Here is a 23,215-nt window from a genome sequence, read left to right as displayed (position 1 = left end):
CTTTACTGTGAGGGTGGTGAGACACTGGTCCGGGTTGCCCAGAGAAGTTGTATCTGCCCCCTCCCTGGCAGTGTTCAAGGCCAGATTGGATGGGGCTTGGAGCAACCTAGTCTAGTGGAAAGGTGTCCCTGACAATGGCAGGGGGCTTGGAACTAGATGATCTTTAAGGTCCCTTCCGACCCAAACCATTCTATGATTCTATGACTCCCCACTTCTACATGGGACTTATTAGACCATATCCAGAACCCTGTGTTCAGTTTTTGGAACCCCGGTACTGGAAAGGTGCTGGCAAGCTGGGGCAGGTTTAGTGAAGAGCCCTGAATACTGTCAGGGGTCTGGATCACTTTCTTTGTGAGGAAAAACTGATGAAGCTGGGCTTGTTCAGCCAGCAGAAGGAGTGGGTGAACCTCATAGCAAAGGGGGCCTCACCTTTTCCACCATATGGCCTACCATGCATCGAAGCAAGCACTGGTCACCCTGGGAGAATGTACAGTCCGCTGTCCTTGGAGGTTTTCAAGACCCAACTGGATTAAGCTCTGAGAAACCAAGTCTGAATGTATTCCTGACCCTAATTTGAGCACAAGGTGGGACTACAGAGCTCTCAAGACCTACTCTGAACCGAAACTGTCGTATCGTCCTATGATCTCTGGTTCCATATCTGATCAGCAGATGAGAGAGCAGATGAGAGATCAGATGTTTATGGGGCAAGAGTCCTCCTGTGGTTTATGTGACCAGATAAAACAAGTCAGGTAAGCATCTCCTCCATTTGTTTGACTGTAAGGGGAGCCTTGGAGTCACAACATCAGACATCTCTGTATTACACCTGAATATTACACCTCATTGCATCCAGCTTCAGCCACCTCAAAGGCCATGGTCTGGACCCTGAAGTTCCCACTCACAGGTTTTGGGCATTAGGGAAGCTGAATTCCAGCTGTGACTATTAAATACATTCCCTGTGTTCATGGACAGCAAGGAGTTTCTCCTTAGTGCATTCCCATATCACAAGGATTCTTCACCAGGAATTTGTGTCCTGTTCTATTAGACAACCGCTTTTGAGTGTCTGCCCACTCTTTCTCGTACAGGCTCCTCTTACAACTGACAGGAGGCCTTGACCCTCCTTCAGTGTAATTGATCCTCACAGCACTTTTAAATCACTTGGTTCCTTCACTGTCTTGTCCTCCAGGCACCTGCTCAGCCCACACACAGCCTGGCCATCAGCTCAGTCCTGGGCTCTCCTTTCCAAGTGAACCCCCTCCAAGTCCAAGTCCCACATCTGGTTCTGAGCCGACTTTGGCCCAAGGTGCTCTCCTGAAAGTATGGGTAAAACCGAGCAAGGTTCAGTGACCTCTGCAGTGTGCCAGTGCTGTCCCAGAAGGCTCTGTGCTGTTGTACACACCCACTCATCTGCAGACTGTACCTTAGTGCACACACAGTGAACTCCTTTGCAGCATGCTATGAAAAACCTTCCAGCTGGGAATAATTCTTCACAAGATCCTTTTGGGAAGGTTGAGCTGCCAAAGCTAGCCTGCTGATGATCCCTGTTGTGTCCAGGACAACAGGAGAGTTGCTGCCCATGAAATCTGTAGCTGAAACACACAGCTACAGATTTTAGTGGGAAAAACTCAGTTTTTAGCAAGGCTGTTCTAAGTCCCAGATGACTGATGAGAGAAATGGTGGGGTTGTGGGATGGTGATGAAGACTGCCCATGGAGTGTCTGACATAAAGGGTCTTGGTTTCCCTCCATATTCGGACTCTGGAAATGCTCTGTTTCAATGTCAATTGAAAGGAGAATTGCTGATGTCACTTAATGTGTAAGTAGATAAATGAAGAAAAGTGGAAAAAGAATAAATCCTTTCATATTGGTGTTTATTATTGAAATCTTTTCGCTTTGACTACACTCCTGAAATCTCCCTAATTAACCAGAAATGAGCTGAGGAATGAAGGAAAACGGTGCATGGAGACTTGGCTTGTCAGGGCATTTTGTATGTTATGGAGCCCTGTGGTGCCAAGTTCCTGAACTGCAGAGCCTGAACGACTGAACAAGCCTCTAAACTAAAAGTCAGGAGCAAAGCTCCAAGTTTCTGAGGGTGTTAGCAATTCCCCCTGAGCCATCACTGAAGAGACCATGGAGGCAACGTACACACAAGGTGACCTTCCTGAAGGAGGAAGTCAGAGGTGATGGATGGAGGTGGAAAAACAAATGTGCACTTGGCTCTGATACCAGATAAGCCTTCAATGTGTTTCACTAAGGAGGATGGGCAAGCCCTGACCCCATTCCATGGAAAGGGTGGTCATTTGCCTCACAGGATGCTCAGGGTTCTTCCTGGGGGCAGTGGAATTTGTGGCTGTGTGATGCCAAGTGCAGGACAGTGGTACGGCACCTCCCAGGCTCTGTGGGGGATGAGGAGGCAGCAAAGCTCTGGGGCTTTTAAGAACCAATGTCTTCTTGTGGTCCTCAGTGGAAGAGATAGCAGAGAATAAGGCTATAAGGACCTCAGTTCTGTTGGTAGGAGGCCTCAGACTTGCCAAGACCCTCAGCCATCCCCACCATGGGCTGTCCCTGAACTGTCCTACACCTGTGCCTGTTTCCGTGCAGATGTCAACCACCCTCCTGCTTCGCCACCTCACTCTGAGACCCTGATGGCCCAAGCTTTACTGATGTTTCTCTGTCCTCCCTGTCTGCTACTTCAAACACAAAGCTGTGGTTTTCTGAGGATTTGCCAAGGCCTGTGAGCTCCCCACAACCTGTCCGTCTTCTTTCAGAGCCCTGCTAATGCCTTTCTATCACCCAAGATGGCCCAGCCCCAGACTTGCTTGCATCCTCACATCATAACCCAGCACTGAAATGCACGTCCTCATACTGCAGCTTCTTCAAAATCACTTCAGCACGCCCCTCCTGCCTACCTGTCCCCCCAATTTCAGGTCTTCTTCCTACCTTTAACTGCAACAACCCCTTCCCGCTCTCTCCCTGCACTCCCATGTGTCTTACAGACCTTGCCCTCTTCCCCTGCAGTGATAGGACCTCACTCAAAGAGGCTTGTGCATCCTTAAGGTTCATGGATTTTTCTAGAGGTCCATACAAGTTCGAGGAGTGACAGATGGGAAAAGAGCAAGGGCAGCTCACGGGGCATGACCGAGCACAGCCACCCCCAGCAGCGGGCATTCCCCATCTCCCAGGCTGAAGCATGCACTCAAGAGGGAAATGCCTGCAGTACCCACCTGTTACAGGCCTCCAGGCAGAGTATGATCCATTTTCCATGACCCTCTGAGCCTAACTCTCAGTCCCAGTTCCTGCCCATCTCTTTCTCCAACCATCCATCCATCCATCCATCTGTTCTGGATGCAATAACAAAATAAATGACACCCACTGGTCTCCACTCATCCAGAAATCCAGCTCCTTCATCCTAAAAATAAATTAGGTTGGTCGGGCATGATCCACAACAGGTAAATCTGTGCTGGTAGTTCCCAATCACCTTCCCATTCATGTGCCCAGCAGTGGTAGCCAAGAGGACACGCTCTGGGACACACTACTTTCCAAAATGAGGCTAAACAGCCTTTTGTTCCCCTGCTAATCCTTTGAGCTTTGTCGGAAGATGCCTGCAAACTCTGCTTTTCACCAGAAATCAGGGACTTTCCCTGATCATCCTGATCTTTCAGAGATGATACAGATTGGGCCTTACTATGAAATTTCTTGCTCTCTCAGCCCCCTGGGGTGATGCCTCTCTGTTCCATGGGTTGTCAAAGGCTGAGTTTTCTCCAGTAACCCATTACTTGATCCCTCTCTATCGCTGTTTTTTTCTCCTCCAGAGTCCTGTCACCAGCCACAAAGTCCTGGGAGAAGATGGAGGCAAAGAAGACATGGAGTACCTCAGCCCTACCTTCTCCTCCTCTTACTAAGTTCAGCAGCAGGCCCACATTATTCATGTCTATTCTTCTACTTTAAACAAAGTGATAACAGCTCATCTTCCTGTCCTTACCTTCCCTTGCAGGCATTAAGACTACAGGGGCTTTGGAATCATCCCTATGTCCTGCAACAAGGTTTCTAAACTCCTCCTTTGAAGCTTCCCCTGCTTCCACTTCCTGTGTGCTACCTTTTTTTCCTCCAGACTGTTCGTATGCTGTGGCTTTGCCTGGCCAATGAATGCCAAGGCAATTACAGTTCCCCATGGGAACCTGCTCATTGATCTTCTGTCACCAATGTGAGACTTCCTCACATTGCTGACAGAAGATATCTTCCGTTTCCTCTCCTTGATGAAGTCGTTCATAACTTGTCAACAAAATGTCTCCCTTACTGACTCCTCTATTGCTTAATGGCAAAAAAAACCAATCTGTTGCCTGTCACACAAAGGACCTCCATAAATCTGAGCTGGACCTTCATACAGGGGACATCCCCCCTCCTCCTAAGCCCGTCACTCTCTCCAGCAGAGCCCGTATCCCTCCATTGCAGCACCCCAGGTGAGCAAGCTGTCCCACCGTATCTCATTTCACCCAAAATTGTCCCAGTTCTGGGACAAGACATGGGGGTCCAGCTCCTCCTGGCTGTGCTCCAGCTCCTCCTGCCCTTGCATATTTTGGTGCAGCACCTCAGCTGTGGCACCAGGGTGGAGCGCAGACTCCTTACAGGGAAACCTGAGCAGTGACCCTGACCAGAAGACCGTTGCACACTGAGCAGATAGTGCTGCGCTGTGCTGGGCTGCACGTACACCGTGGCCTTCACACCTGTGCTGTGCTGCGCAGATCCCTTGGCCACAGGACAAGCGCAGCAGCTTGTTGTGACAGAGGACCTGCAGGCAGCTGCCACTCGGTACTGGCCATTATGTCACCTGCATGGCCTTGCCTGTATCTAACTGGGCAGCAAGAAGTTCTCATGAACATATTGTTTCTGTTTGACTGGAGAGATCATAAATAGAGTTGTTTCCTTGTAAGAAAATCCTACAATAGCTAGAACAGCCAAGACGAGAGACTCTCTTCTATGGATGGGGGTGCATGGTGTGCTGCATGTGGGTTGAAGGCCCATTCAGTGCTACGCCACCTGGGTACCTGCCACCAAAAGGGACATAGATTCTCTATAAGATTCTTTCCTTGTGTTAGCTCTTATGCAAAGCATTTTTAAAGATACCTTACAGAGTCTGAGTGCCTTTCTTACTGGGATCATATTGGACCAGCACCTCCTGGTGAAAAACACTCTCCCAACACACTTCAATGCAGCCCCTATAGTCCCATGGACTGTTAAGGGTGCAGTTTGCTAAAGTAACCCCTGGCGTGATCCTTACCCATGGCTGGTTTTTACCCTCCAGAGTCCTGCCTCAAGGAAAAAAGACCTGGGAGACTTTGCCAGTGCTAACTGAGGCCAAGAGGCTATGGAGTGTCTCAGATCTACCTGCACCTACTCTTACTAAATCAGCACTGGCCCCACATCACCTCTGTTTCTTCTTTAACTGTTTCTAAAATAACAACCCCTCATTTTGGTGCACTTGAATTCCTTTTCAAGTTTCCATGGAGTTCTGATATGGACCACTGCTGTGCTTGGGGGAGGCTGTCCTTGAAGACAAGATGTATCCAGGCATATGGAGAAAATGACCAGTCTGTTCCCTGACAGTATCATCAAGGGAGTGAGTGATGACCCCAGTGTGATGTGCTTTGCATTCATGCAGTGCCTGCAGCTCTTGGATAAAAATGGGACAGACCTTGCCTCTCTGATGGCATCTGATGACCAATGGCATCAAATCTGTCTTTGAAGCCATCTGGGATGTCTGTCATGCACTCACTCTGAATGGGAGTTTCTTTCCTGGAGGTCTCCTGTGCTTTCTGTGCCAGCCTTGACATCTCATCAATGTGGGCCTGGATTTGAACATTAAATTGTACAGCTGCCCTGAATTCTGGAAGGCAAGGCGTGGGTGAACATGAGAAATCTTCCACTAGGGTCAGCGGAGATTCAGTAAATACAGCTGCTGGAGGAGAGAGAGAGGCTTAGCTCTCCCTATGGGCCATGACTCCATTTGGTCAGATCAATACCTCCATAGGCTGCCCTGAACGTACTTAGGAGGGACAAGGTCAGTTTCCCATTGGGCACCTGCTGTCGTTGCAGTTGGGCAAAGGATCATCCTGCCAGCCTCAAAGACGATGCTCCCAGATACTCTCCTGTTTCTATGAATTCCTCCTTTAGAGTTTTCAGTCACCTGCCTTGTATCTTAGCCCACCTCTGATACCCCAGATGTCACCAGGTGTTTCCATCTGAACAGCTCACTCCTGGCCTTTATCTCCAGTAATTACCATGGGTGTTGAGAGAAGCAGCTCCCAGGCAGCAGGTGCCAATTTTATGCCCACCTGAACTGAGGCAAGAGGAATCTCACCTCCTGTGGGTTTGTGGCAGCCATAGGTGAGAACTGAGCCCCCTTCCAGCCCCAGGACTGAAAACCAAGGATGAGATGCCTCAATCGACTGCGATAAATCCCTTCCCTCAGCGGGGGCAAAAGAGATCCTTCCCTGTGTCTGAGTGTCCTGTTTCATAGGGGGGCAAGGAAAGGTGATTCTTACGCCCAGCTCTTTCTTTTATTAGCAGAAATGCTGCTCCTGGAAAGAAGTGTTTCTCCCCAGCTGAGGGAAACATCAGGGATTGCTTCAGCCTGTTTCGCAGCAGGTTCCCCTGGAGCCCCAGGGACACCTCAAGGGAGCCCAGAGGGGACAGAGGAAGAGACACTTTGGGCTGGTCCCTCTGCTGCTGAGCTGGGCTGGGCTCCTGGGGTGGAGGGAGCTCATGGCAAGTGGGCAGCTCTGCAGAGAGACGGCTCTGCCCAGGAGAAGCTCCTCTGCAGAGCGCAGCAGGGCTGAGGGCACTGCCTGCAGGCAGTGAGGGGAGAGGAGCCAGGCAGAGAGAGGTTAAAGGCAGTGTGGGGTGGGAGGATGCTGAGAGCTCACTGGGGGAGAAATCTTCACAGCCCTCGACATGGTAAGTCTCTGGCTGCAGGGCAATGCAGAGCTGTTCATGGAAGTGACTCCTGATAGGACCTGTCAGGATGATTGTCCTGGCTTTTCTGCTGTGAAGGAGGAGGCTGTGTTCCAGGTCAGCAATTGCCTGCCACACCATGAGATGGACGACACATGATGGCTGCCTCCTTCCAGGGATGGCTGTAGGGGTGCCAAGTTGTGTGTGCATGCAGGGGTGCCCCGGGCTCCCAGCAGGGTCCCTGCAACCCAGGGGCCTGTGTGCGAGGGCAGGTACTCTGTCACCTGCCAGGGTCAGGACTCAGCATGCCCAGGGAGCTCCCCACAGCGCTGTGGGGACAAGCTCTGCACGAAAGGAGTGACCCCCAGTAGGGCAGGGCAGAGTCTTCTGCTCTCGAGAGGGTGCTGCATTGGTCAGAGCTGCTCACAGCTCCAGATCATCCCCAGGACACTTCTAAAGGTTCCTTACTCCTTCTGAGGACCTTCCTTTCAAGACGAAAGTCCAGGCAGGGATTACCTGGAAAGGAAGGTGCTTCCCTTGTCTTCATGCTGTGGGGGTGTACGGGGGAAAGGAGCTTCTAACTTTTGAACTGTTATGTGGTATGATCAGTAGATCTGCTAGGAACCTCATAAAATGCCTTCATCTACCCCTCAGCCTACAGATAGCAGCATCATCACCTTTGCTGGCAACATCATGGTTTGTCTGATCTGCTCTTTACCGCCTGCAAGCACGGAGGTGTTCATAGGCAGTACCCTCCCACGGGGAGTTTTCTGTAGGGCAGAACTGAGTGCACAGACAGTGGGATGGGGTTTCTCAGAATTTGCTGTGAGGAAAACCATGTGGGGCAGAGAAGCAGGTGGAAAAGGTCCAGGAAGCAGTGGGGTGGGCAGGGAAGAAGACCAAACTAAAAATGATAATGTCATGGGAAGGAGAAATGGGAAAACTCCCTGTCATCCCCTCCAGGGCAGACACCTTCCTCTGAGCAAGCCCCCTTGACTCGTCTCTGTCCCAGTAAAGTCTCTGTGCCTACATGGTCGGGGGGCACAGGCATCAGCAGCCCCCTCTGCAGCCAGAGCTCCGGCAGAGGAGAGGTGCCTCTCTCCAGCCACGCGCATATTTCCCTCTGCAGAGCACAGGGGCTGAGTGCCACTGCCGTGCACCGTTCTGTCTGGGAGGCTGTGTGCACGGCTTGTTAAGGTGATGACTTTCTCAAGTGCCTTTGTCTCTCTTCTTGCCTCCCTTGGCAAAAGGATCGTGGTGCTGCTATTTCTTTTCCCACTTGTCTGTGCTGCTGCTTTTCCTGCTCTTGGGCTCTGTGGTGGTGGTGGAGTTTCAGACACTATCCCTTCAAGCCTTGCTAGGCAGGGGTCTGTGTGGGAGCGAGGTGCCCCAGCACCCTTCTAACCCATAGGACTCCAGGAAATTTGGCCTCTGGGCTTGGGAAATGAATGGCTATCCCTAAAGGAGATCCTGTCTGTAGAACACTTGACCATTTCTCTGCAGTGCCCTGCCAGGCTGTGAGCTTATCACTCGAAACAGCTGTCTCACAGCACCTTTGTGATCTCTGAGATACCCATAAAGAAGCCCCAGAGGTGCTAAGACTATGGAAATGGTGTTGAGCAGCTGTATCTGGGCAGCTGAAATGTGCCCTGCATGTCCTTGACTAGAAGGGGAGTGTGGTGTCCACCCTCAGGCACCCAGTGAAAGAGGGAGAAGTTTGGAGATCTGAGCTTTGGCTCCGGACTCTTCTACTCTCAGCAGAGTCAGCTTTCTTTTAAGGGGAACATCCAACTCCTACCACCCTCCAACTGAAGCACATATGAGTGCAGGGCAGCTGGTAACAAGCCTGATAGATAGACAAGATCCCCTCAGCATGAACTAAGTGCCCGTGAAACCTTTTGCCACTTGGGTCTCACAATAGAAATGCAGAGGATTTCTGCCTTTTCAAAAGGCTCCCCAGGTAGGACAAGAGTATCTAAAAGAAAATAAGCAAACACCAAAACCAAAACATTTTCGTTTTCTTCCTTGAACAACCTCTCCTAAATTCTCACTGTCTTTTCTTTCCTCAACAGTCTCCCATGTCCAGAGGCAGCAGATGTCCAACAGCAGCTCCATTACCCGCTTCCTCCTCCTGGCGTTTGCAGACACATGGGAGCTGCAGCTCTTGCACTTCTGGCTCTTCCTGGCCATCTACCTGGCTGCCCTCCTGGGAAACGGTCTCATCATCATCACCATAGCCTGTGACCACCAACTCCACACCCCCATGTACTTCTTCCTCCTCAACCTCTCTGGTCTTGACCTTGGATCCATTTCCACCAGTCTCCCCAAATCCATGGCTAATTCCCTTTGGGACACCAGGGACATCTCCTATGCAGGATGTGCTGTCCAGCTCTTTCTGGTTGCCTTCTTGATAGTAGCAGAGTATTGTCTTCTGACAGTCATGGCCTATGATCGCTATGTTGCCGTCTGCAAACCCCTGCACTATGGGACCCTCCTGGGCAGCAGAGCTTGTGTCCACATGGCAGCAGCTGCCTGGGGCAGTGGGTTTCTCAATGCTCTGCTGCACACGGCCAATACATTTTCACTACCCCTCTGCCAAGGCAATGCTGTGGATCAGTTCTTCTGTGAAATCCCACAGATCCTCAAGCTCTCCTGCTAACACTCCTACATCAGGGATTTTGCAGTACTTGTGGCTAATGTGTGTTTAGTTTTGGGATGTTTTGTTTTCATTGTGCTGTCCTATGTGCAGATCTTCAGGGCCGTGCTGAGGATCCCCTCTCAGCAGGGACGACACAAAGTCTTTGCCACCTGCCTCCCTCACCTTGCCGTGGTCTCCCTGGTTATCAGCACCGGTATATTTGCCTCTCTGAAGCCCCCCTCTATCTCCTCACCGTCCCTCAATCTGGTGGTGGCAGTCTTGTATTCGGTGGTGCCTCCAGCAGTAAACCCCCTCATCTACAGCATGAGGAACAAGGAGCTCAAGGAGTCCATTAGCAAAGTGATTTCATGGATGTTTGTCAATAGCGAGAAAGTTTCCAGCACTCTCCACAAATGACACCTAGTGTGTCTCAATGCAGACCTGTACTTTGCTTCCTTTTTTATCCTTTTTTTTTTTTGTAAGCAACCTGTACTGTTATTTATGGTTATCATGTTCCTACATAATATTTTATATTCAGCATGCGCTCCTGAGAAAGGAACCCATCTCTCTCTCTCACCTGAAACCTGTATAAATGTTTTTCTAACACTGTTTCAGAGCTGACTCTCTCGTAGCATCTCTGTAATAAAATGACATATCCCCCGTGCAGTTCCTCAAGATTTGGCTGTTCTTCCAAAGCTGATGTCAACAAAAGACCCAGGAATTTCACCCCAAAAGGGCTCGAGTAAGAAGTTCATTGTCATGTTGGTAGCAGTTACAGAACAAGGGTTGAATTTAGGACACATCCTTGTTGTCTGTTGACAGAGGAGATGGTGAATGGTCCCTGAGATACTGTCATACTGCATTGTCCCAGTGTGTTCCTCCAGGAGAGGAATCTGGACCTGCCTGGAGAGCCCATGACATATTCATGGACCGCATGTGCCTGGGGTGGTCACTGACTAGAGCCCCACAGAGTGAGACATTACCCAAGGTGGAGTCAACCAAAGGGAAATCCAGGTATCTGCAAGGAAACAAAGATGGACACAGTCAACCAGGCACAGAAGAATTCCAACAGGCAACAGCACCTTTACAGCCACCACACCAACAGCAGCACTTACACAACCATGAGCAACACAACTGGCCCCACCCCATTCCCCCTCTCAGGCTGACCTGGTGTGAAGTTTGCACGAGTGGTCCGTACCTTCCTGGCAGAACTTACCCGCAGTCTCACACACCCTTGTGGTCCCTCCAGTGTGGGCCTGGGCTTTGGGTCTGCACAGACTCAGAGATATTACCCGCTTGACTGTTCCAACCCTGGGTCTCTCCAGATCCTGGTGTCCTCCTCCTCCTTACTAGCCCCACTTAGAATTCACCAGGCAAAGCACATACATACATTCACACCCAAATACACACAGCTCAAGAAAGGTAAAATGAGGCAACCCATGGACTGAGGTAAAGATAGCTTAATAGATAAAACCAAAGCCACGCATACAAGCAAAGCAAAGTAAGGAATTCATTCACTGCTTCCCACCGACAGGCAGATAGTTACCCATTTAAGCAAAAGCAGGGCTTCATCACTTGTAACAGTTACTTGGGAAGACAAACACCATCACTCCGAAGATCCCCGCCTCCTCCTTCTCTCCCCAGCTTTTATTGCTAAGCGTGATGTCCTATGGCATGGAGGATCCCTCTGGTCAGTTGGGGTCAACTGTCCCAGCTGTGTCCCCTCCAAACTTCTTGTGCACCCCCAGCCTACCCGCTGCCAGGGCAGCATGAGAAGCAGAAGAGGCCTTGGTGTTGTACAAGCACTGCTCAGCAATGACTAAAACATGGGTGTGTTATCAACATTGTTTTCATCACAAATCTAAAACACAGCCCCATACAACTTACTATGATAATTAACTCTACCCCGACTAAAACCAGTATAATAAGCAGGACAGACCACGGTGATCAGGCACAGGGTTTAGCCAGACCCACACTGACCAGCCACCTTCCCCATGGGCAGCTGGCCCCTTGCACCCCCTCCTCCCTGCTCTTCCACAGGCTGCTTCTTCCATGATACACCTTTATCCCTCCGTTTCTCTGCTCCAGTCTCCTCCCCAATTTATAACCCTCAGGATTTACTTTTTCCCCACTGGTCTCAGGTTTTCTCCATTTGTACACAAATTTGATAGTTTGGATACCATTGCTTAGATCCTCTGGGACTTTAATGGCATCACTCATAGGGCTTCCCCAGGCACTCATGGCCTTGTAAGACTTGACTGCCTAGAAGGTCCCCAATGCTCCCCTCTGTGCAGTTTGGCCACTTCTCATGTCTGCAGCCACCTGTAAGACCCAGATGGGACACATGGAGCTGCCCACACTGTTGGTCCCTTCTCACACTGTTCTCTGTCACATCCCATAGTTTCTCATATCATTTCACCATATCTTTTAACTGTGATATATTTGTAATTTCCTCTCTATCTACCAAAATTATTTCTTGTATAATTCTCCCTACTGGAAGGTGAACCTCATTGGAGCCAGCTTGGACTTGGCATAGAGAAGAGGAGCAGCTTTTATCTTTCTGCTGAATCTGATTATGTTTTACTTCTGTGTGTTCAAAAATAAGAGAAACATTCTGTGTGTGTTTGCAGCCAGTTCTCTAAGGAGAGTAGGTGGGAATTAGGGGAAAGGGGCTTTAACATGCAGTTGTGGGCTTCAGTGCAGAAGTCTGATGTAAGGAAAAATGATGTAAGGGAAAGTGATGTGAAAGTCGCAGATGGCCAATGACAGAAACGGTGGGGTTGGGAGGTGAGGATCGAGGTTGTCCATACCGTGTTAGACCTCAAGGGACTGCTTTTCTGACCTGTCCAGACCTCCTTAGGAGAACATCCTGGATCAAAATCAATTAGAAAATGCTGCTATCACATCTTCCATAGACTGAAAAATAGTGGAAAAAATCCGTAAAAATTAAAAAAAAAATATTAAATGCTCATAGAAATCTTCCTCTCTCACTAGACTCCTAAAACCCCTCTAAATAACTGTACAATTCTTGAAGATCTGAAGAAAATTACAATAGAGACATGGCTTGTTAGGGCTTTTGGCACTTTTCTGAGCCCCATGGGATATTTGATGCTGAGTCCATGAACCTCAGATTCTGAGAGTAGACTGAAGAAACCTCTCAAGGACTTAAAGTCACAAGCAAATGCCAAAGTGCCTTGGAGTGTTAATTGGCCCAGCTGAGGGCAATTACTGACCAAGACTCCTCATGGACTCATTAGAGCAGATACTTGAAGGCTGTGATTGCAGGTAGGCAAAGGGAACACACAGGCAACTGTGATGCTGAGAAAACCTTTGATTTGTTTTCTGAAGCAGAAAGGCCAAGCCCTCACCACATCCCCTGGGAAGACAGATCCTGCACCTCACACGTGGCTCTTGCTGGGGCAGTGTGATGTGAGGGCGAACAATGTGGAGTGAAGGACAACATCAGGACCCTTCCCAGCACCCCTGCAGGATTGCAATGAGGCCATGAGGCTGCAGTGCCATGAAGACAACATGTCTCCTCATCGGTCTCAGTGGCAGAATCAACTGCCATAGCCAAGGGGACAAAGACCTGGGTTCTGTTGGTGCCTTCCAGCCTTGCCAGAGCCTTTTGCCATCTCCACCACAGGCTGTCTGACACTGTCCCACACCTGTCCCTGTCCTCCCTGCAGGCTGTAGACATGCAGCTTGCTTTACCACCTTGTTCTCACCCTGGCATTTCTGTACCTTCACTGAGGTCTCTACCCTCGCAGGCTGTTCTTTGAAACACAAAGCCATGGGCTGATCCAGACTCCCTTGGGGTGACCTCTGACACCACAGTGCAACCCTTCAAGTGACATTTTTGTCTCCTCATGTCCTGTCTCCACATTCCAAGCAGCACTTTGCAGCATTTTTTTCCTCTCCTGCTGTTTCCCCGCTTCCAAGGAAAGCTCCATCATCTCAGAAACCACCCTTAAAGTATGTGACCCAGCCCACCAACCTGCTTGTGGCCTATCAGCTGACCAGAAAGAAATAACCTCACCATGATCTTCCAAGCCACATGCCTGCTGCTGGCCTTTCAGCTTCTCGCATATAACTAAAGACATGTGTCTGTTGCAGATGGAAGGAAAATGATTGTCACCCTCCACGCCCATGCCCCTGCTGGTGGCCTTTCGGCTTCTCTGACTGCCAGGAGCAGTTGCATGCCAGTCCTGTAAGGTGCTGGGGCAGGAGTGACGTTGCAAACAGCATTCAAGCTAGGTGCATGTTGGTGGCCTATCAGTTCCTTACACACAGCTTAAATGATACACACATATACCAGCCATGTGCCTGAAGCTGGCCTATCAGGTACTCAGGCAGAAGTGACCACACAGCCACCTTCACAGCCATGAGATCCTCAGGCACAACTGACCTGGTACCAGCAGTCCTGCCCATCTCCTCCTTGTGGCCTGCCAGCTGATCAGCTACATGTAACCTCACATCCCTCTCCAGATGCCCTGTGACTGCTCTAGAATAACTCTGCTCTTGCCCCAGGGGCCAAACTGCTTATGTTAGGGTAGGGAGAGGATTTGAAGGTGACAGGGTTTGAGCATGGGAACTAGGGCTTTGGGGTTTAGGTGGTCAATTTAGGGATTAGGGATTAGAGCTCGCCTTTTAGGGTTAGGATTTAGGCAGAAGTTTAGGGGAAATATTTAGTGTTCTGCTTAGGGTGAGTGGTTAGTGTTAAGGCTATGGGCTAGCTTCCTGAGTTTGGGGTTTGTTTTAGGGCTGTGTTGAGGGCTAAGGTTAAGTATTTTCATGCTAGAGATAAAAGGTAGGGATTAGGGTGAGCAAAAGGATAAGAGTAAGAATAAGCGGTTATGGGTTTGGGGTTTGGCTCACAGGTAGAGTTTGAGGTTAGAGCTTAGAGTAGTGGATTACTGTCAGGGTAAGGACTAGCATTTAGGGGCAGTGTTAGGGTTTAAGATTACTGGTTAGAAACCAGGTAAGGGCCTAACATGAATGTTTTCAGTCACTGTCACAGCGGCATCAACATTACCTGAGCCCCTCTTACCTCTTCGCAATCTTTCATCTCTGTTGGCCAAGGCATTCGTCCCTCCCCCTCACCTCCCACCTCCCTTGTCTCAGTTCCTCTTGACCTTCCCAAATCTGTCATCGTGTTGGGAGCAGCTTTTTGATGACCTTCATGACATCTGAGTTTTTGCCTTCCCACCGCTGGCCAATCAGTTCCTGTGACAGAAGCGACCTCACAGCCAGCATCCAAAGGGAAGCAACGAGCTGCTGTGCTGGTGAGGTCCCCGCTCAGCCCGTCCAGCAGTCCTGCACCACCCCTAAGGTACTCTGCCTTAGCTCATGCCTACCAGCTCATGCTCCATAAGAGCTCCCAGAGGTCCTGGGACACTTTTCCCAGTCCCACACACGTGCTTCAGCTACCCCAGGGTATGTTGGAGGCAGTGGCCACCTCTGTGCAAAGAACTGAATCAAGCTCTGAATGCAGATTTTAGGAAATTCTTGAACCCTCTGCAGAAAAGACTTCTATGTAACAGCTGAAAAAGTCTTCCTTTCAGCACTGCTACTATTTTTTAACTAATTTTCATGAAATTTTACATTTCATAGTTTTTTATTGACAGCACCATGGGCAAGTACCAGCAAGCTGATTAAACTCTGTATCTCTAGGTGAATATTTTTATGCAGCCATTTCCCAAAACACTTTTCCTACCAATGATTTGAGCGGAGGAACATCGCTCAGAGGATCTTCTCAATTTGTATTGGCACGTTTTGTATCCCTACTTCTTCCTCTCTGTCTTTTTTTCTTCCTCTGCCTATTCTTTCAAGAACTCTTCAAGGAAAATATTAACTGAATTATGGAATAACTCGGGTTAGAAGAGTTTCCTTTGCAAGGGGCCTTGCAACAACAGTGTCTTCAACTGCATCAAGTGAGACTCCCCTTACAACTCTTGTGCTAAATTCTTTTAATCCAGCTGGCCTATTGTCCTGCATGTCCTCTCTGGCATGTGCAAGTACCTTAAGCAATTACAGTTTACTCAATTTTAGTCAGTTTTGCAGCAGAAGCTGCTACAGGGATCTCTGAAACTGTCAGATTCTCCACCCAGGATGTCAATCACTACATTTATGCACAGGAATAAGCCCAGGCACAGCAGGATCTGCCTGTCTCCAGGACTGTCTGGAATTCCCACCTGGAGAGGTCCCACACAAGTCAGTCCAACAGTGAATTTGGAAGGTGACTCAGTTGTGCTTCTTTAGGAGGTGGTTAGTTTTGAAGGAGGTTGGATGAACTCATTCACTTGGTTTCAAGTTGATCCACTGTCTCAGAGCAGTCTCTCCTCTTTTCTATGTGGATGATGAGATGAGAAAGTCCCTGGGCCATGCAGGGGACTAATGACTTATGTGCTCTGGTTGCACATAAACACAACATTGTTTCACTGCTTCAAACCAACCATGTCCTCCTCTCCCCCTCCTCCCTTGGCATTTTGAATTATCCTATTTTTGGAGTCATCTGCTCTCCTCCTATCTATGTCTAAGAACAACTGTAAAGATGAAGGGGAAAACGCCGGTCTTTCATACATCTCTTATTCTTCCTTCTGTTAGATGTGTATTTTATTTTAAAAAACATAACTTAATAAATCAGAGATTTGAGGCTTGAATAGTGAGTTTCATCTACTTCACTGCAGGTGCCTGTGAGAACTTGTTTTCCCAGGGCTTGCTCTGTAGTCAATGGAGACAAGAGAAAACTCCAGAGGGCTGGGTCTTCCCAACCTATAACTGACATGCAAAAGAAAGGCTGCAAATCTCTTCCAGACACTCTTCTTTTGCTCTGCGTTTAGGTCAGGACATTTGATAGTGACAGCAATGAGCAACTGTTTGGAAGCAACCACATTTCAGTGCAGACAGATGTCAGATGAGACTGTGTGGAACCATAATAAATGTCAGTCATTATTTAGAGTACTGAAGAAAACAAGCTCTACTTGGTCCCTATTCTGCCCTTCTCTCCCCTTTCCTGAAGAAACAGAGAGCAAGCAGCTGTGGCAGAAAGCAGGGGATCACAAAAGAGATACTTGATATTGCTTGTTTTGGAATCTACAGATTCGCAGGGATTCCTAGTCCAACAAGGCAAGTACTGAGAAGTGGAAAGAATAGCTTTCAACATACATATTTGAATTGATTTGATTGGATTTGATTTGATTTGATTTGATGTGTTAGCATTTGTGCAATAGAAGAGATGAGTTTGGCACATAGGTGTGACGAATGTTTGGAACAGGTCTGAGTGAATTTGGAATTTCCCAGGCATGGGGGGAAATAGCTAAGAGCCTCTTTAAAATCCTCTGCTCTGGAGAAAGATTTCTTTGTGAGTGTTTGAAAAAGGTAGAAAAAAGACAAAGAATTCTCTGAGGACTCTAACTGATATGTGAAACAGACAATTCAGGGTGTGAGAAATGCTTGAAGGACTCTCTCTGTCTATGTTATATAGGAAGACTGCAAGAAAGAAAGGAGGCAGAGAAGGAAGGATAGAACTTTTCATCCAGACTGTGAAATTATCACAGTTGTTTTTTGCCACATTCCTGTCTCGGCAGAATGAACTGAAATTCATCATGGGACCAGAAAATGAAACTGCAGTTACCGAGTTTATTCTAGAGGGTTTCTCAGGGCTTGATCAAAGACTACAGCTATTTCTCTCCCTGGTCTTTCTGCTCATATACCTGACAACAGTGATGGGGAACGCAACCATCATTTTCCTCGTGTGTGTGGATCACCGCCTGCAAACCCCCATGTACTTTTTCATCAGCAATCTGGCCTTCCTGGAAATCTGGTTTACATCCTCCACAAGCATCAAATTGTTTGTGATCCTGAGTTCTGGTAGGAGAACAATCTCACTAAGCAGCTGCTTTGCCCAATCCTATTTCTATTTTGCCCTGGGCTGTACAGAGTTTGTTCTACTTGTTGTCATGTCTTTTGACCGCTATGTTGCCATCTGCCAACCTTTGCGTTATGCTGCCATCATGAAGCCTCAGCTCTGCATCTACCTGGTTGTTGCTTCTTGGGTCACAGGCTTCACACTCCTGAGTTACCGTCTGGTCCTTCTCTATAAGCTGACTTTCTGTGACTCAAACAAGATCCACCATTTTTTTTGTGACAGCTCCCCCTTATTCAAACTGTCCTGCTCTGACACCAGCCTGCTTTGGAAAATAGACTCTGTCTTCTTATCATTTGTCATGCTGGCTTCCTTATGTTTAACTCTGGCATTTTACATCTGCATCCTTTTCTGTATTCTACACCTTCCAGCAGCCTCTGGGAAGAAAAAAGCTTTTGCTACATGTTCTTCCCATCTCACCACCTTGGCCATTGCATATGGGAGCTGCATTGCTCTCTACACGTGTCCTTCAGAAGCTGTTTCCTTGGACACCAACAGAATTGTAGCTTTGCTGAACACTGTCCTGTACCCATTCTTAAATCCGTTCATCTACAGCCTTAGAAACAAGACTGTGATACTGGCCCTGAAGGAAGCCATTGCCCGTGCAACAATACAGCTTTTCCCCTAATCATGATGCATTTCTGGACAGCAATTCCAAGGATCTGCTGTCAAATGTGAGATAATACCAATGCATATGTATGTAACTTCCAAACACAGATGCCTCAGGAGATTTATGTTCTTGTTGGATTGTGTTAGGTGAAGTGATAAGAAGCTCATCTGCACACACAAAGAAGGCACTAACAATGGCAGGAGGAGTAACTCAGTTAATACCCTGCTCTGGCTGCTCCCAGGCCCATCACTGGAGAGCTACCAGCTCACTGAGAGCTCATCTCCAAAACCGAGAAGAGCTCAGAGGCACAGCGGCAAGTGGGAACTCCAATTACAGGCTCCTGAGGAATGAACACTTTGTCCCAGCTCCTTCCAGGGCTGCCCTGTGAGAGCCATCAGCCCTGTTGTGCAGGTGTGAAGCCCATCAGGATGAGTCACTGAGAGCAGCTCTCTGGATCACCATTAGGACTAAGGGGATTGTTGCCTTGGGGTGTAGGATACATTATGGGTTACAGGGGAAGAGCATTTTTGGATTGTACAGGACTTACTATGGGAAGTACAGGGGAGGACCCCGACCAGTGCAGTCTGTCCTGTCTTCTTATTAAACTTAATTTCTAGCTCTTTCCTGTGTGAGGGAATCTCTCTCCTACATGAACATGTGAGCACGGGGGTGTGAGTGCAGCAACTGGAGCAGGAAACAGGCAGTCAGACAGCTTGTATGTCATTAGTGCCAGCAACAGAGAGACCGGAGTGACTGGACTTAAGAGAGTGTGTGTGTGGGGGGGACGGGGGGTGCATGTGAGTGTGACAGGGGTGGTGTGTTCCAGCATCTGGAATGGGGCTGTGGCCTCGGGCGCTGGTATATCCACACACCTACAACTGGTGAGGTTGGTATCCAGGGCCAGCTACTGAGCAGACTGAGTGTCTGAGCCCAGCTGCTGGAGGGATCCACCCTGTACAGGTATATATATAGAATAGAATAGAATAGAATAGAATAGAATAGAATAGAATAGAATAGAATAGAATAGAATAGAATAGGAGTTCAGCTGGAAGGGACCTACAATGATCATCTAGTCCAACTGTGACCATTTCAGGGATGACCAAAAGATAAATCATGTTCCTAAGGGCATTGTTCAAATGCCTCTTAAACACTGACAAGCTTGGGGCATCGTCCACCTCTCTAGGAAGCCTGTTCCAGTGTTTGACCACCCTCTAGGTAAAGAAATGCTTTCTAATGTCCAGTGTAAACCTCCCCTGGTGCAGCTTCAAACCATTCCCACATGTCCTATCACTGAATGCCAGGGAGAAGAGCTCAGCACCTCCTTCTCCACATCCCCTCCTCAGGAAGCTGCAAAGAGCAATGAGGTCGCCCCTCAGCCTCCTTTCTCGAGACAAGCCCAAAGTCCTTAGCCACTCCTCATAGGACATTCCTTCCAGCCCTTTCATTAGCTTTCTTGTCCTCTTCTGGATGCATTCATGGACCTTCACATCCTTCTTAAATTGTGGGCCCAGAACTACACATCATTCACGGTGAGGCCACACCAATGCTGAATACAGCAGGATAATCACCTCTTTTGATTGTCTTGTTATACTGTGTTTGATGCCCCCAGGATGCAGTTTACCCTCTTGGCTGCCAGAGCACACTGCTGACTCCTACTGACCCTGCAGTCGACCAGCACCCCCAGATCCCTTTCTGCAGGGCTGCTCTCCAGCCACTCCTCTCCCAATTTCACAGAATCACAGAATAAATCAGTTTGGAAGAGACCTCTGGGATCATCAAGTCCAACCATTACCCTGACACCACCATGTCAAATAGACCAGGGCACTAAGTGCCATGTCCAGGCTTTTCTTAAACACGTCCAGAGATGGTGACTCCACCACCTCCCTGGGCAGCCCCTTCCAATGTCTAATGACCCTTTCTGAGAAGAAAAATTTATACTTGTGCTCCGAGTTACTCTCTCACAGGTGCAGAATCCAGCATTTGAACTTGTTAATTTTCATGCCATTAATCATTGGCCAATGCTCCAATCTATCTAGATCCCCCTGCAAGGCATCTTGTCCCTTAAGAGAGTCAACAGCACCTCCCAGGTTGGGATCATCAGCAAACTGGCTAATGGTACATTTAAATCCTGCATCCAGATCATTGATAAATACTTTGAGCAGGACTGGCCCTAGAACTGAACCCTGAGGAACACTGTTGGTTACCAGTCACCAGCCAGATGTAGCCCCATTCCCTATAACCCTTTAAGCTCTACCCTTCATCCAGTTCTTCACCCAGCGCACCATGAACCTGCTCATCTCACAGTTCAACAACTTGTCCAGTGGGCTGCTGTGAGGGACAGTATCAAATGCCTTACTAAAGTCCAGTAAAACTACATCCACCTCCTTCCCTTCATCCACTGGTCAGGTGACCTTATCATAAAAGGACATCAAATCTTTCCCTTTGTGAACTCATGGTGACTGTGCCTGATGATTGCATTGTCCTTTAAATGCCTTTCAGTACGACCCAGTATCATCTTCTCCATAATTCTTCCAGGAACTGAGGTTAGACTAGCAGGTTTGTAGTTCCCTGGGTCTTCCCTTTTGCCCTTCTTGTAAACTGGAATAACATTGGCTAGCTTCCATTCAGCAGGGACCGCCCCAGACTCCCAAGACCTTTGTCAGGTGATCGAGAGGGGTCCTGTTGTAACATAGAATCATAGAATTATAGAATAGTAGAATCATTTTGGTTGGAAAGGACCTTTAAGGTCATCGAGTCCAACCGTTAACCTAACACTACCAAGTCCATTACTAAACCACATCCCTAAGCATGACACCTACTCATCTTTTAAATCCCTCCAGGGATGATGACTGCACCACTTCCCTGGGCAGCCTGTTCCTTTAGTACTCTGGGCTGAAACTCATCAGGCCCCACTGACTTGTGACCATTCAGCTGATACAGCTGGTCCTTGACAACTTCAGTGTCCACAAATGGAAAGTCACTGTTCCTGCAGCCACGTTCCTCCAACTCAGGGGACCGGGCAGCCCAATGTCTATCAGTATTATTGAAGACGGAGGCAAGAAAAGCATTGAATGCCTCCACTTTAACTTCAGCCCTCTTAGTCAGGTGACCATCTTCAACCAGTATTGGTCCAATGTTTTCTTTAGACCTCCTTTTGCTATTGACATACATAAAATGCCGTTCTTGCTGTCTGAGAAATATCGGCCAGTTTCAACTCTAACTGAGCTCTGGCCTTTCATGTCTTCTCCCTGCGTATATGAACCACAGCTCTGTAATCCTCCTGCAGACCCTGACCTTGCTTCCAGAGATTGTACAATTCATTTTCCCTCTTGACTTCCAAGAGCAGTTCTCTGTTCAGCCAAGCTGGTCTTCTGCCCCACTTGCTTGGCTTGCAACACAATGGGATAATGCCTGCTCCTGTGCTTCTAAAAGGTGGCTCCTAACAACTGACCAGCACTCGTGGACTCTGAAACCCTCAAAAGCATTTCCCAGGGGACACTGCTAAGTAGCAACTTTGCTGAACTTTTTTCTCATTACACCAAAAATTATAAACTCAACCGTTTCATGATCCCTGTGGTCAAGACAGCCATATACCATCACATCCCCCACGAGTCCTCCTCTATTCAGAAACAGCAAATCCAGGAGGGCATTTTTCCTTGTTGGCTCACTGAGTACCTGTGACAAAATGCTATCTGTGGCAGTAACGACAACACACACAGATGAGATTTAGATCAATCATGTTCCTTCATTGCAAGCAGCATAGCTCTATTTATGTCATACATGTTTCTACAAAATAAGCAAAGCTTTGTTTATTGTTCCATTCTATCTATTGATACACTTTGTCTGTTTATTTTGCAAGTATGTTCATAAGCAAGGCCCTATACCGATTCAGCAGTTTCAAGCGCTCCTTCCTCTTATACTGTAACAAGCATCCTGTTCTCTTCTGCAACTTTCTTCCACTTTCTCATGCTAGCCTAGCACCTGCTTGGCAATCCTCATTGTAGATTCAGCATTTCTCAGTCCCTTCTTTGTTATGTTGCAATTTACTCTTGCCCTTGATTTTTCCCGCTAGCTATAACGATATTGTAACAATATCCCCCAACAATTCCCCCTTTCTGTTTTAAAAAGATCATGGATACATCCGTATTTCCTTCATTCCCATCATTTCCTCAGGCATCATAGGATCAGCAGATCCCGTAAGTTCTTGAACCATCCATACCTTTTTTATAGCAGATTCTATCATGCTCTACACACACTTAAGGATACATAGTAATACAAGCGTGATAACGCAGACCGTAAGCAAGCCCATCAATAGTATTTTAATCAATCTAGTGAGTCACCCTCCCAGTCCCAGGCCCTCTAACCACTCGGATAGTGGATCTGTCTCCTTTGTGATATGTTTCATGTTTTCTTTCATTTGGGCCAATTGTTTATGTATACTCTCTGAGTGGTCGGATAAGTTAAAGCAGCACATTCCCTCAAAATCTTCACAACCATGGCCTTGTGTTAATAGAAGAAAATCAATAGCAGCCCTGTTTTGCAGTGTAGCGTGTCTAACTGAGCCTACATCTAACAGCAAATTACTTAAGGCTGCAGAAGTAGCATAGGTCTGTTTTGAAAGCCAGCATCCCAACTTATTCAAGGTACTTCATGCTCTAGCAGCAGCTGCTCCAGGCACTAGTAAAGAAGCTGCAAAAATTTTTAATGTGACCCAGACATTGGTTTGTTGAGATGGTATCCATGCTGTAAGGCTTGCTATGAGAGTACATAGAAAAACAGCTATATACAACCCTCCCATCTTCAAGTGACTGTCTCCTGATTCTGAGTTATTTCTTTTTCCTTTCCCACGGTGGGACGCACACACCTGGCTGGCATCCAACGAGGTCCTACATCTGTGGAAACACAAGCATAACCCCATCCCCAGGTTAACAAATCATGTGGTCCCGTCCACTGCCCGGTTTGCAGATCTCGAATGAGAACTTTTACACCAGGTTCCACCTGCGATCGTCCTTTCATTGATCCAAAATGCATTACAACAGAGGATTAGTTTTATCAGTTCGAATTTGGAGAAAGTTCAATACATATACTGCCTTG

General features: G+C 48.0%; 1 protein-coding gene and 1 pseudogene across 1 annotated transcript; both read left to right on the top strand.

Annotated features, from left to right (window-relative positions):
• The first annotated feature begins 9,041 nt into the window (after nucleotides 1-9,041).
• On the top strand, nucleotides 9,042-10,001 carry LOC137677057 (olfactory receptor 14C36-like; annotated as a pseudogene).
• A 7,190-nt stretch (nucleotides 10,002-17,191) lies between these two features.
• LOC137677058 (olfactory receptor 6E1-like) lies at nucleotides 17,192-18,139 on the top strand. The gene has a single exon (XM_068424245.1). It carries the CDS (start codon nucleotides 17,192-17,194, stop codon nucleotides 18,137-18,139), a length of 948 nt encoding a protein of 315 aa, XP_068280346.1.
• Nucleotides 18,140-23,215: the final 5,076 nt, after the last annotated feature.

Source organism: Nyctibius grandis (assembly GCF_013368605.1).
Source record: "Nyctibius grandis isolate bNycGra1 chromosome 34 unlocalized genomic scaffold, bNycGra1.pri SUPER_34_unloc_2, whole genome shotgun sequence".
NCBI classification, from domain to species: domain Eukaryota; kingdom Metazoa; phylum Chordata; class Aves; order Nyctibiiformes; family Nyctibiidae; genus Nyctibius; species Nyctibius grandis.
The sequence above is the reverse complement of the archived record's forward strand: the minus strand, read 5'-3'. Positions and strand labels throughout refer to the sequence as shown.